Source organism: Vicia villosa, unplaced genomic scaffold, assembly GCF_029867415.1.
Source record: "Vicia villosa cultivar HV-30 ecotype Madison, WI unplaced genomic scaffold, Vvil1.0 ctg.001178F_1_1, whole genome shotgun sequence".
Lineage (NCBI taxonomy): Eukaryota > Viridiplantae > Streptophyta > Magnoliopsida > Fabales > Fabaceae > Vicia > Vicia villosa.
In genome coordinates this window covers 30,215-43,581 of record NW_026705519.1, presented here as the reverse complement: position 1 = coordinate 43,581, position 13,367 = coordinate 30,215, and the positions used below count along the sequence as shown (strand labels likewise).

The 13,367-nt window shown below is 35.4% G+C and overlaps 1 protein-coding gene across 1 annotated transcript; it reads right to left on the bottom strand.

Annotated features, from left to right (window-relative positions):
* Positions 1 to 230: 230 nt before the first annotated feature.
* LOC131633822 (uncharacterized) lies at positions 231 to 6,566 on the bottom strand. The gene is made up of 4 exons (XM_058904503.1): positions 6,449 to 6,566; positions 4,811 to 6,117; positions 1,640 to 1,668; positions 231 to 1,541 (listed from the first exon to the last, which is right to left on the bottom strand). The coding sequence occupies exons 2-4, from the start codon at positions 6,111 to 6,113 to the stop codon at positions 231 to 233; spliced, it is 2,643 nt and encodes an 880-aa protein (XP_058760486.1). The 5' UTR covers positions 6,114 to 6,117; positions 6,449 to 6,566.
* Between the last annotated feature and the right edge of the window lie 6,801 nt (positions 6,567 to 13,367).

Here is a 13,367-nt window from a genome sequence, read left to right as displayed (position 1 = left end):
TGAATGAAACCAAGGAATTGGCTTGTTGTTAGGATTAATTTGGATTGCATCTTAGTCCAGTAAGTTTAGACTGTGGGATGAGAACAGATACACATAGAAAAATGTGAAGTGAATTGAAACAAAGTGGTATGAAAAAAAATCATCAATCTTGTATCAACTTGTGACTTGTTAGAAAATAAGAGTCATTCTTTCCAATACATTATTAAAGTCATTGATAAAAAAACAATACATTAAAAAAGTGAGTAGATTGAACATACAGTCTGGATAAAAGTAAACAAAACCAGCAACACAGCAGTTAGAGTAGATGCTATTTTCCAAGGAGTGTTGAAGTACTCGTGCACAAATATAGCCTTATACTTATTGAGAGGGTTTTCGGAGAAACCATTTAACCTATGACATACAGACTTATATTTTGAATTCAGTTGATCCTCAGGTAGTAATATATTTTTGCAAAGATGATTAACCATTGTAGCCACTTCATTATCATCACCCATCCGATTCACAATAATTTTCTTATCAACCAAGATGCTCACATCTTTTTCTGAGTTAATAAGAAAATCTAACATACACATGTAGTGAGAAATATAACATGACCTTAGCTGTGAAATGTGACATTCTTCAAATGCTAATATATTCCTCAGGTATGACTCTGTTCCATCATCGACATGAAAACATGGCATTTTAAATACACCCTTGTCATCAAAATTCAAGTCAAGTAAGCATTTACTTTCACTTGCTTCAAAGACTAATCCTGCTTCTGATAATTGACTCACACTGCATACATGTCCAATTTCTTTTACCTTTTCTGCTTCTACGGAATGAAATGATGACGGCTGTGTCGGCAGCAAAAATGTTCTTAGAAGATCTGTGAAGTGTTTTGGAGTTGGACACGCTGCTGGATTTATGTTTTGTCGGTTGAGTGGTACAAAATAGTGAGTAGCAAGTGGAAGAAATGAAGGGCATTCAAGGTTTATTTTGGCTAATTTGTATATATTTTCAAGAACAAAAAATGGTATCTGATTTTCAAGGAGTATTAAGTCACATGCAATGTCATTACATAACCAAGGTTTTAGTAATATAGGGTCATTTTCAATCCAATCTTTGTGTCTAAAAACCCTTAGAAAATGTTCAATTATGAAGCATGCATCAATGATAATGATTTTTAAGAAATCATTGCTGTTAAAGTTAAAAATCCCAGCATAACAACTTCTGATTCTATTTTCCAACTTTTGAAATTTGAAAACTAAATCATCCACAGATAGCTCTGTTCTCGTTAAAAATCCTTTGAGATATTTGAGTTTGAGTTGTTCCATTTGGTGCAAAATGTTGTCACTAGTTGAACCATGTGGACTGTGAAAAGGACCAATGGAAATAATTTTAGGTGTATAAGCTTGTGGATTAGTTTGGCGAATTCTTGGTGGTACTTTGTATATGCATTGTTCAAGGGTTCCAGACATTTCTGGTACAACCACTACATTAAGCATTTCATTCAGTTCACCCACACAACCATTTGGTTTTGCTTCCATTTTCATAAAATTAACCTATAAGTTTAACTATCTTGAAGAGTTAATGAAAATAAATTAAAAACAACTTATGAATTCTTTCAAATAAATTCTATCAATACCAATTAGTATCATACATTATAGTTTAAACCTATCATATCAATACCTAAAAAAAATCACATATTGTTATTAAACTGTATTACATTTCTTTCACTAAAACTAGCCCCAAAAATGTAAGTTAAATAAATTGAATATTTTACAAAATCATATTAAAATAATATTTAAGCAATATCCATATTTAGACCAAAATTTAAAGAAAAATAAATCTTATGAATTTATCAGAAATATTTCTACCTTATTTAAATCACTGTTTGAATTTTAAATTAATTTAGTAGCCAATAAAATATATATTTTTTAGTATATCATCTCCTGTAGGCTATATGATACGAGTAGAACTTTGTACCTTACAACTTTGACACACTGAAATGGAAACCTGCTTATCTTGATATCTCTCCACAAGTCTTCAAAATATGGTTCACAACCTTCAACGAGGAAACTGCACCATGTACCACCAAAATCTCAATTAGATAATCTAAATAAACTAGTAACGTTTAATGATATAAATACTAAAACAGGAGATGAGAAGACATGAATGAATCAATACTTGGGTCTCAAACATTTCATAGGAAGCTTGGAAATGATAAGACATGAACGAATCGATACTTGAGTCTGAAACATTTCATAGGTATCTGTTCCTCTAGAAGCTTGGAGATGAAAAGACATGAACAAATCTATACTTGCTTGGGTCTCAAACATTTCATAGGTATCGGTTCCTCTAGAAGCATGTAAAGTAAAAAGTAAAGACTTAGATAAGTAAACTTCAAATTTGTTTCTCAACTGTAGCTGACCTGACCTGAGATGCGAGTAAGAATATGGATAACCATCACTGAAGAAGATTTGCTGCTGTCCCTCAACATAATCCTGGTAATAATCATGTATTCTCAAAACCATTTTAGTCTATGTTAAAAGTTCTATATTAGATGAGATAATGGTTTGAATATATCTTTATAAGTGGATTCATTCTAACTTTACAAGTCTGTTTTGTAAGATTGAGTGAGACACCCAACTGAAAATTCTAATATGGTATCAAAACATATCCAATATCGGTCGGACTACTTGCTACCAGATCTCTGCTATGGCTTGAATGGATATTTACCAATATTGAAGCGGACAAGTTTACTAGGTTTTCCTAAATAATCCGAGAACCACTGGAATGATTCAGCTCCCTCATCCCAGGCAGGGCCGTTCCATTCCCAGACTGTAATATCATCTACTACTTCATAGTTCGTAATGTTTCTCAAACAAACTTTGAGGGGATCCATTCCAGGTGCTCTCAACAGTCAACACTGTAAGATGGAGAATGAGACACTAGCATAGTAAGTAAGTACTTAAGACAACACTAATGGCCCTTGTATAACAGCCATTTCTCAATGGCTTCGACTGTCAAGAGGAGAGAAATTGGATCTGGTGATCAAAACTTTCACCAATTTGCCTTCCAAAAGTAGTTTTCTTTAGTGTTTAGAGTCCAACATATATATCATTGAGGTCCACACATAAGTTGTTTTTAATAATTTTATCTTATAAGTTTATACAAATAAGTTTAAATGTTCATTCCATAAGATCCATCTACCTTACCAATTTTTCTGTTTCTTAATGTGGGTGTATTGTACATGAAAAGTGAAAACTTGCGGTTGCAGTTTGGAATGCCATGATTTCTGGTTATGCATGCAATGAGTTTGTTTATGAGGCTATTAAACTCTTTGTTGAGATGGTGTTTGAGTTGGGTTTGAGTCCGAATTCCATGACTTAATCGAGGGTTTTGCTTGCGTGTGTACGGAGCAAAGGATTCTTGGACAAAGAAGGGATCCATGGTTGTGTAGTGAAATGGGGTTTTGAGAAGGATAAGTACGGAAAAATGCACTAATGGACATATTCAAGCTAAACATGGGATGGTGGATGAAGGCCTTAAGTTAGTACATACAATGAAAGCTAAACATGGGATTCAACCCACATCTGACCATTATGGCTGTCTTGTAGACTTGTTCGGCTGGTCAAGCCAGATCAAAGAGGCATATAAGCTGATCATGGTAATGCCATCCAATATGAACAAAGTAGTTCCATGGAGTAGCTTGCTTGGTGGTTGCAAAATCCACCAAAATTTAGAAATTGGCAAAAATTGCAGCAAAGCAACTATTTTTGTTAGAGCCAAATATGGCTAGTCACTATGTTGTATTGTCCAACATTTACTCTTCAGCTGGACTATGGGACCAAGAAATGGATGTTAGGAAGAAAATGACTGCCATTGGAGTTGCTAAAAACCTTATGCAATGACTGCCATGTTGCCACTAAATTCATATAAAAGATTGTGGGCAGGGAAATCATTAGATTAGTATCTCAGCCATGTTGCCATAATATTGTTAGATCTGCTAACCACTGCGTATACCATGTATTGGCTATTCTAGAAAAGATATTTTGTTTGAACGAGTGTGAGTGTTATATATAAATTATTTTTGACCTTAATTTCTAAATAATGTAGACTTTTTTTGGTGACTGGAACATGCACACTGAAGTATTTTATGGCTAAATATATAATCAAATCTATTTAATCACAAATTTTTAAATTCTTCTCCATCAGAACAATTTCTAATTTTGTTTTTTGGCTCAAGAACAATTTCCATTGAGCTGAAAACCAATATTGCATGTGAAATTGTTGTAGTTTTTTCTTCTTCTTTTTACAAAATACTTTAGTTGCTAAAATTAAATTGTTTGCATAACATGTGTGAACATATATAGTGAAAAACGTAAAAAATGAGAATTTGAATTTTGTATTTAAAATGAAAATTTTTCCTATATCTCAGATGTTTTCAAAATAGAATGTTTTAACAAAAATCCGCAACGTCTTTCAAAATAAGAATTATTATTTATAGATCAGTGGGATGCTGCTGCTGTCTATAGTACATAAGGTCCAAGTTCCATTGAAGCATGCACCTTTAGTCCATCCCTATTCAAACTCATTATATATTTTTATTTCATTTTAAAGAAAGAAACTTTAACTCATAGATTTGAGTTGGTATATTTAGGTAAGATGTTTACCAAAAACAACAAACAATATATCTAAAAAATATTAAATCTAAAACCGAAATCCAACAAAAAATATAGTATCAACTATATGAATTCTCCATTACATTAAAAAAAAACAACAACCAAGTCTTGGACTGAAGAAATTACAGCAGTACATTAGAGTGAGCGGATTGAACATACAGTCTGGATGAGAGTTAACAAAAGCAGCAATAAAGCAGCTACACTAGATGCTGCTTTCCAAGGAGTGTCGAAGTACTCCTTTAAAAATGAAACTTTATACTTATTGATCGACTTTTTATAGAAATCATTTAACCTAGGACATACAGACATATATTTTGTATTGGCAGGAGTGTTGCGCATAGGCATTGAAATATTTTTGTAAAGATTGTTAACCATTGTAGCCACTGCATTAGCATCACGCATCCAATTCACAATAATTTTTTTATCAACCAAGATGCTCACATCTTTTTCTGTCTTAATAAGAAAATCTAACATGCTAAAGTACTGAGAAATGTATCGTTCTTCTAGATCTGAAATGTGACATTCTTCAAATGCTAATATATTTTTCAGGTATGACTCTGTTGTATGATGGGCACGTAAACATGGCATTTTCAACACACTCTTCCCATCAAAATTCAAGTCAAGTAAGTAATTACTTTCACTTACTTCAAATATTAATCCTGCTTCTGATAATTGACTCACACTGTATACATGTTCATCTGCACCTGTCATTAGTTCGTCGTCAATTTCATCAAATCTTGAGGTTGGCGGCAGCAAACTTGTTCTTAACAGATCTGTGAAGTGTTTTGGACACTGTACTGTTTCTGGCTCTATGGATAGCAGGTTTCTGTTGAAAGGTACGAAATAATCCATAGCAACTGAAAGAAATGAAAATCCACTTCCTAAACTAGTTAATTGGATTATTTCTTCAAGAACAAAAAAAGGTATCTGATTTTCAAGGAGTGTTAAGTCACGTACAATGTCATATCGTAACCCAAAATTTAGCATTATAGGGTCATTTTCCTCCCATTTTGTGAATTGCTTATTCCTAAGAAAAAGTTCAATTATGAAGCATGCATCAATGATAATGATTTTTACGAAATCTTTGCTATTAAAGCTAAAAACCTCTGCATAACAACTTCTGATTCTACTTTCCAACTCTTGAAATTTGAAAATTAAATCATCCACAGATAACTCTGTTCTCTTTAGAAATCCTTTGAAATAGTTGAGTTTGAGTGGTTCCATTTGGTGCAAAATGTTGTCACTACTTGAACCAAGTGGACTGTGAAAAGGACCAATGGAAATGACTTGAGGTGTATAAGCTGTTGGATTAGTTTGGCGAATTCTTGGTGGTACTTTGTAGATGCAATGTTCATGGAATCCAGACATTTCTGGAACAACCACTACATTAAGCCTTTCATTCAGTTCATTCTTCAGTTCACCCACCCAACCATCTGGTTTTGTCTCCATTTTCCTATAATTAACATATAAGTTGTTTTTTTCGACTATTTTGAAGAGTTAATGAAAATAAATTAAAAACAGCTTATAAATTCTATCAATACCAATTAGTATCATACATTATAGTGTAAACATATCAATACCTAAAAAAAATCACACGTTGTTATTAAACTGCATGACATTTCTTTCTTTAAAGAATAAAAAAACTTATGAATTTATCAGAAATATTTCTACCTTATTTAAATCAATGTTTGATTTTTAAATTAAATAGTAGTTAATTCAATAAGTACTTTTAGTTTTAGCTATATGATAGGTCGGAAAGGAATTTATAGAATAAAACTTTTTACCTTACAGCTTTGCAACCTGAAACGAAAACCTGCTTATCTTGATATCTCTCCACAAGTCTTCAGTATTTGGTTCACAAGTCTTCTACATATGGATACTTGACCACGTGCCACCAAAATCTCAAGTAGATAATATAAACTAATAACCGATACAATATAAATACTACAACAAGAGATCAAAAGACATGAACAAATTGATACTTTGGTCTCAAACATTTCATAGGTATCGCTTCTTCTAGAAGCTTGGCTATGAGAAGACATGATCGAATCAATACTTGCTTGGGTCTCAAACATTTCATAGGTATCGGCTCCTCTAGAAGCTTGTTTGGTGCATCTAACTATTCATGAAAGCAATGCATGTAAAGTAAAAAGTAAAGACTTAGATAAGGAAACTTCAAACTTGTTTCTCAACTTCAACTGGCTTGACCTGAGATGCAAGTAAGAATATGGATAACCATCACTGAAGAAGATCTGCTGCTGTCCCTCAACATAATCAGGGTCTCCATTTCTAACTTCTGAAGCTGCATTTAGAAACGTTACTCGAGATTTATCATTTGGAAACATTACTTGAAAGTTATCATGGTTATTTATGTCATACACATACTGACTGCGGTTCATAGCACCATTGTACATTAAATGCATATGTTAAATTGAGTTTTCTTCACACTACACTAAACAACATTTACTATAAAAGCAAAAAATTAATCCCAGTAATAATCATGTATTCTCAAAACCATTTATATTAGATGAGATAATGGTTTGAATATATCTTTATAAGTGGAGACATTCTAATTTTACAAATCAGTTTTGTAAGATTGAGTTAGACACCCAAAATGCTAATATGGATTCAAAACATATCCAATATCATTCGGACTACTTGCTAACAGATATCTCCTATGGCTTGAATTGAACGAATACTTCTAAACATTATTATCGTCGTTTCTTCTTATAAGTTTTGAAAAACGTCACCGGTATTGAACAGACAAGTTTACTAGGATTTCCTAAATAATCCGAGAACCACTGGGATGCTTCAGCTCCCTCATCCCAGGCAGGGGGTGCAGTTACCGTGCATAGATAAAAATCTATGCACCATGCATAGATTATTATGGACCCTTGGATCATTGGATCAAATTCTAAATATCAATTGTTATTATTCAATACTCAATACTCACCATTCAATACCCAATACTCAATACTCAATACTGAATTAAAAACATGATCCAATGGCTTATGTAGGCTTATGCATGGTGCATAGATAAAATCCTTATGCATATTAGCCAAAGCCCCAGGCAGGGCCGTTCCATTTCCAGACTGTTCATACTGTTTTTTCAAACAAACTTTGAGAAGATCCATTCTAAGTGCTCTCATCTCTGTAAAATGAAGAATGAGACACTAGCATAGTAAGTAAATACTTAAGACAACACTAATGGCCCCTATATAATAGACATTTCTAAATAGCTTCGAGAGCCAAAAGGAGAGAAAATGGATCTGGTAATCAACACTTTCTAAGTAAATGTGAATGATGAATGAATGCCAAGAAACTCCATTGATGGAGAAGAATAAAGCTCTGTGAGTGCAGAGAAGAAACAAAGAAGAAAGGAAGAGAAAATCAATATTGCATTCATTAGTTTGTTACAAAGGCGTTACATGGTTTATATACAAGAGTAACTAACTAACTAAGCATAACAAACTTTCAGTTAGGGCATAACCAATCTCAGCCAATCAATCCTCCACGTCAGTGATCTCATGCACGTGCTTTGTCACCCCCCCACAAGCTTGAGGTTGATAGATGTTCATCAAACCAAGCTTGGACAGACAAGAATGGAATGGACGTGGTCCAAGGGCCTTAGTAAAGACATCTGCAGCTTGATCTTGAGAGGAAACCGGCAACAAGCGCATCACTCCAGCTTGTAACTTCTCACGGACCAAATGGCAGTCGATGTCCAGATGTTTAGTACGCTCATGAAAGACAGGGTTTGCAGAGATGTGTAGGGCACTCTGACTATCGCAATAAAGCACTGGTAATCGAGAGGGATGTTGATGCAAATCATGCAACAAGAAGCATAGCCATTGAAGCTCACGAGTGGCAGATGCGAGGGCATGATATTCTGCCTCAGCAGATGAACAACTGACCGTGAGCTGCTTCTTAGCCTTCCACGACACAAGGGATTGCCCAATAAAGAAACAATATCCAGAGATGGAACGACGCGTGTCAACACAACCGCCCCAGTCAGCATCACTAAACCCTGATAGCTGCAAATCAGAGGCTTGAGACAAAAAGATACCACGAGCTGGAGATTGCTTAAGATACCGAAGGACCCTTAAGGCAGCCTTGTAGTGAGACTCGGTAGGTGCACTCATGAATTGGCTCAATTGTTGAGTAGCAAAAGCAATGTCTGGTCGCGTGGTAGTAAGATAGAGGAGTCTTCCCACTAATCTTCTATAGGCAGTGACATCAGCAAAGGCAGATCCATCATCTTGATGAAGGCGCGAAGAAGCATCCAAGGGAGTGGAACCTGGTTTGCAACCAGCTAAGCCAGCATCATGAAGCAATTCAAGGCAGTATTTTCTTTGACAAAGGAAGATACCTTTAGGGGATCGTGCAACCTCAAGACCTAAAAAAAACTTCAACTGGCCCAGGTCTTTTATGTGAAAGGTATCATCCAGTGATTTCTTCAAGGTGTTGATCATAGAAATAGATGTCCCTGCTAAGATGATATCATCGACATACACAAGGATGGCTGTGAATGAAGAAGAATCAGTCTTAGTAAAGAGGGTATGATCAGCGTGTGCATGTAGGAAACCTTGAGTTTGAAGAAAAGTGGTTAATTTTTCAAACCATTGCCTACTTGCTTGCTTTAAACCATACAGTGATTTGTTCAGCTTATAGACTTGACCAACTTTTGAAGAGAGTACACCCTGTGGAAGTTTCATGTATACAGCTTCATGTAAATCCCCGTGCAAAAATGCATTATTCACGTCTAGCTGATGAAGGTGCCAGCCATGAATAGCTGCAAGAGCCAACAGCACACGAATAGTAGACAATTTAGCCACAGGTGAAAACGTCTCAAAATAATCGAGCCCCTCTGTTTGTGTGAAACCTTGAGCCACAAGTCTTGCTTTGAAACGTTCAACAGAACCATCAGCATGTCGTTTGATTTTATATACCCATTTGCTTCCAATGGGAGAGGTATTAGGTGGTAAATCAACCAGATCCCATGTGTGATTTCGTTTTAAAGCATCTAACTCGAGTTGCATGGCCTGAACCCATCGAGGATCCTTGCTAGCAACTTTGTAATTGGAAGGTTCAGTGTCAGAAGATAGAGCCATGACATAAGCTTGATGAGAAGGAGATAGCTGAGAATAAGAGAGATATTTGGAAATAGGATATTGACTAGTGGAGGAAGTAATAGAGTTACAAACATAATCCTTTAAGTGAGAAGGAGGTTTAGAGACACGAGCAGACCTCCTATGTTCATTAGATGAAGAATTTGAGGGAAATGAGGAATGATATGATTCCTGATCAGTAGAGGTAGGCAGACTAGTGTCAATGGAATCTTTGTTGATAGAGTTAGGATCATCATGAGAATCTGTCTCAATGATAGGAGATAATGTGGGAGACTCATTATGTTCAGTGGAGACATTCTGATCATTGAAATGAGGAGAAAGCATTGATCCACTTGGAGAAACATCTAATACAGCTTTAGACATAGAAAAATCAGACAGATTTCTATACTGGTCAAAATAGATGCAAGTAGAATCATTACTACTGGATTTAGCAATGAAAGGAAACTCCATGTCAAAAAATTTAACATTTCTAGATATAACAATCTCAAAAGTGTTGATATCTAGAAGCACATAACCCTTCATACCTTGCTTGAATCCCAAGAAAGCACACTTCTTTGCTCTTGGGTCAAATTTATGTCTGTTAGTGGGCAGTGTGGATCCATAGCATAAGCATCCAAACACTTTAAGAGAGCTCAACTCAGGTAATGTGCCATATAAAACTTCATAAGAGGACTTGTTCTTCAGGAGCTTAGTAGGGATTCGATTCATAAGAAAAACTGCATGAAGGACAGCATAAGACCAATATTTCTTAGGTAATTTAGATTGAAACATGAGTGCTCTACTAATGTTCAATATGTGTTGGTGCCTTCTTTCTACCCTTCCATTTTGCTGTGGTGTATACACACAGCTTCTTTGATGAAGAATTCCCTTAGAAGCATAATAGGCAGGCATATGTAATTCAGTCCCATTATCACTCCTCACCATTTTAACTTTCTTGTCAAACTGAGTTTCTACCATGGCTACAAATTCTTGAACCCTTTGACATACTTCAGATTTGGATTTTAACATAATCACCCAAACATGTCTACTATGATCATCAAGTATAGTCAAGAAATATCTAAAGCCATGAACAGAAATTGTACTAAAAGGACCCCATACATCAAGATGAATAAGATCAAACACATCATGTGCATTGTTATTGCTAATAGAAAATGGTAAACATTTCTGTCTTGCCAATTGACACACATCACAAACTGTATGTACACTCTTAGGAATAAAGCTATACATCTTGCTCATACTTTCCATTCTATCAGAAGCTAAGTGTCCTAGCCTTAGATGCCACAAAATGGCAGGAGCTAACTCTACAGCTCTATTATTACATGTGAAAATACTGGAAACAAAGCCTGCCTCCTTATCTCTATGAACTTTGCAAGTGGCAGCTTCCAAATGATATAGTCCATCAATGACTTTAGCTGAACCAATCTTCCTCAAATCCTTCCTTGCCTGTATAATACACTTGTCAGTTTCAAATCTTAAAACACAGTCTTGCTCCTTACATAACTTTGTAATAGATATAAGATTCACTTCAAATTGAGGCAAGTATAGAACATTATCAATGGTCAGTTCATTAGTCAGCTGCACACTACCACATATAGAAGATGTTATGGAATTTCCATTAGGCAAGTTAACAACCATAGGATCTATCTTCTCATATTTAAGAAAGCATTGTAAATCATGACTGATATGGTGAGTTGCCCCTGTGTCTAAAATCCAGTCAACATTACTTCGAATATTGAAACTAGCAACATAGGCATAAGAATTGAGATTACCTCCCTTAGTAAGATTCACAGAACTTGTACTCTTCTCTAAGAGTGCCATCAAATTGGTATATTGCTCTTTGGTCAATGTCATGTTGCCATTTTCACCTGAAGAAGTGACAGCTCCTCCTTTTGCCTCTGAATCTTCAACTTCAACTTGATTGGCATAAGATGTAGATGAGTTACCCCTACCAAAACTAGGTGGATAACCATGCTTTCTATAACAATTGTCAATGGTATGCCCTGTCTTTCCACAAAAGGTACACACCTTTGCATTACCTCTACCTCTTCCTGAAGAGAAGCTTCCACTGCCTCTACCTCTACCAAATTGTTTTGCTCCCTCAACAGCATTAACCATTCCTGATCCCTCTTCCACTACATTACCAGTTGAAAAAGTTATTCCACAGATCTTCCTCTCTTGCTGCATGATCATGGAGAAAACTTTGTTGATTTGTGGTAGGGGATCCATCAACAACACTTGTGATACAACACTATGATACTCTTCATTCAATCCTATCAAGAACTGTATGATTCTATCTTCAGCTCTAAAGCCTCTGCTATTCCTCATAGCTAAACAACCACATGCAATACGACAAGTACAATTTGGCATAGGTCTATATTGATCAAGTTCTTCCCATAGACTCCTTAATTCAGTAAAGTAATCAGAAATTTTCTTCGTACCTTGCTTCAGATTTGATATTTCTTGATAAAGTTGTGCTACACGAATGCGATCTCCTCTCATGAAACGATCCTTAAGATCATTCCACATATCTACGACATTATCGATGAACACAACGCTTTGAGCAATCGAAGGTGTTATGGAGTTGATGATCCACGTATGAACAAGATTGTTGCATCTTTGCCACGCAACATAGTTCAGATCGTCTTCGTTTGGTATCTCTATAGATCCGTCTACAAATCTGAACTTGTTCTTCATAGCAAGTGCACGCCTCATCTTCATCGACCAAGCATGGTAGTTATCACCACTCAACGCCGGTGATACACATACCGTCGATGGATTCTCCGATGGATGAATATAGTAAGGATCAAGTTGATCCTGATTGTTGTTGTTATTGTTTCTTGTCATTGAACAATTGCGATAACGCAACAACGAAAGAACGAAGAAAAGATAGCAAGAAGAAGGAAATACAGCGAACGAACAAAACACTTCTCAAGAATGAGATATGCGCAACGAAAGCAGAGCAGGAAGAACCTGCTCTGATACCATCTAAGTAAATGTGAATGATGAATGAATGCCAAGAAACTCCATTGATGGAGAAGAATAAAGCTCTGTGAGTGCAGAGAAGAAACAAAGAAGAAAGGAAGAGAAAATCAATATTGCATTCATTAGTTTGTTACAAAGGCGTTACATGGTTTATATACAAGAGTAACTAACTAACTAAGCATAACAAACTTTCAGTTAGGGCATAACCAATCTCAGCCAATCAATCCTCCACGTCAGTGATCTCATGCACGTGCTTTGTCACACTTTCATTTCCCTTCGAAAAGTAGTTTTCTCAAGTGTTTAGAGTCCAACATATATATATCATTGAGGTCCAACACACAAGAGATACTCCAGTCTCCAGCCTTAATTCAAATAACTGTCAGGTTGGGATACTTTTGAGGTCAAGCTTGTTTGGCAAACTTCATTATTAAATATTTATTTAAAAATAATTTATCAAGTCAATTGTGCATAAGGTTTACATCAATAAGCAATATTTCCTCATAAATTGTTTTTCATAATTTATTCTTATAAGCTTATAGAAATATGCTTAAATGTTCATGTCATAAGATCCATCTACCTTACCAATTTTTCT

What these genes read in the sequence shown, in the direction of transcription:
- LOC131633822 (XM_058904503.1), bottom strand. Translation starts at nt 6,113, where the DNA reads ATGGAGACAAAACCAGATGGTTGGGTGGGTGAACTGAAGAATGAACTG. An exon ending in CCAGACTGTATGTTCAATCC is followed by an intron (nt 1,669 to 4,810) that starts GCTCACTCTAAT and finishes GATTTTTTTTAG; the next exon opens with GTATTGATATGATAGGTTTA. An exon ending in TGATAGGTTTAAACTATAAT is followed by an intron (nt 1,542 to 1,639) that starts GTATGATACTAA and finishes TTAAACTTATAG; the next exon opens with GTTAATTTTATGAAAATGGA.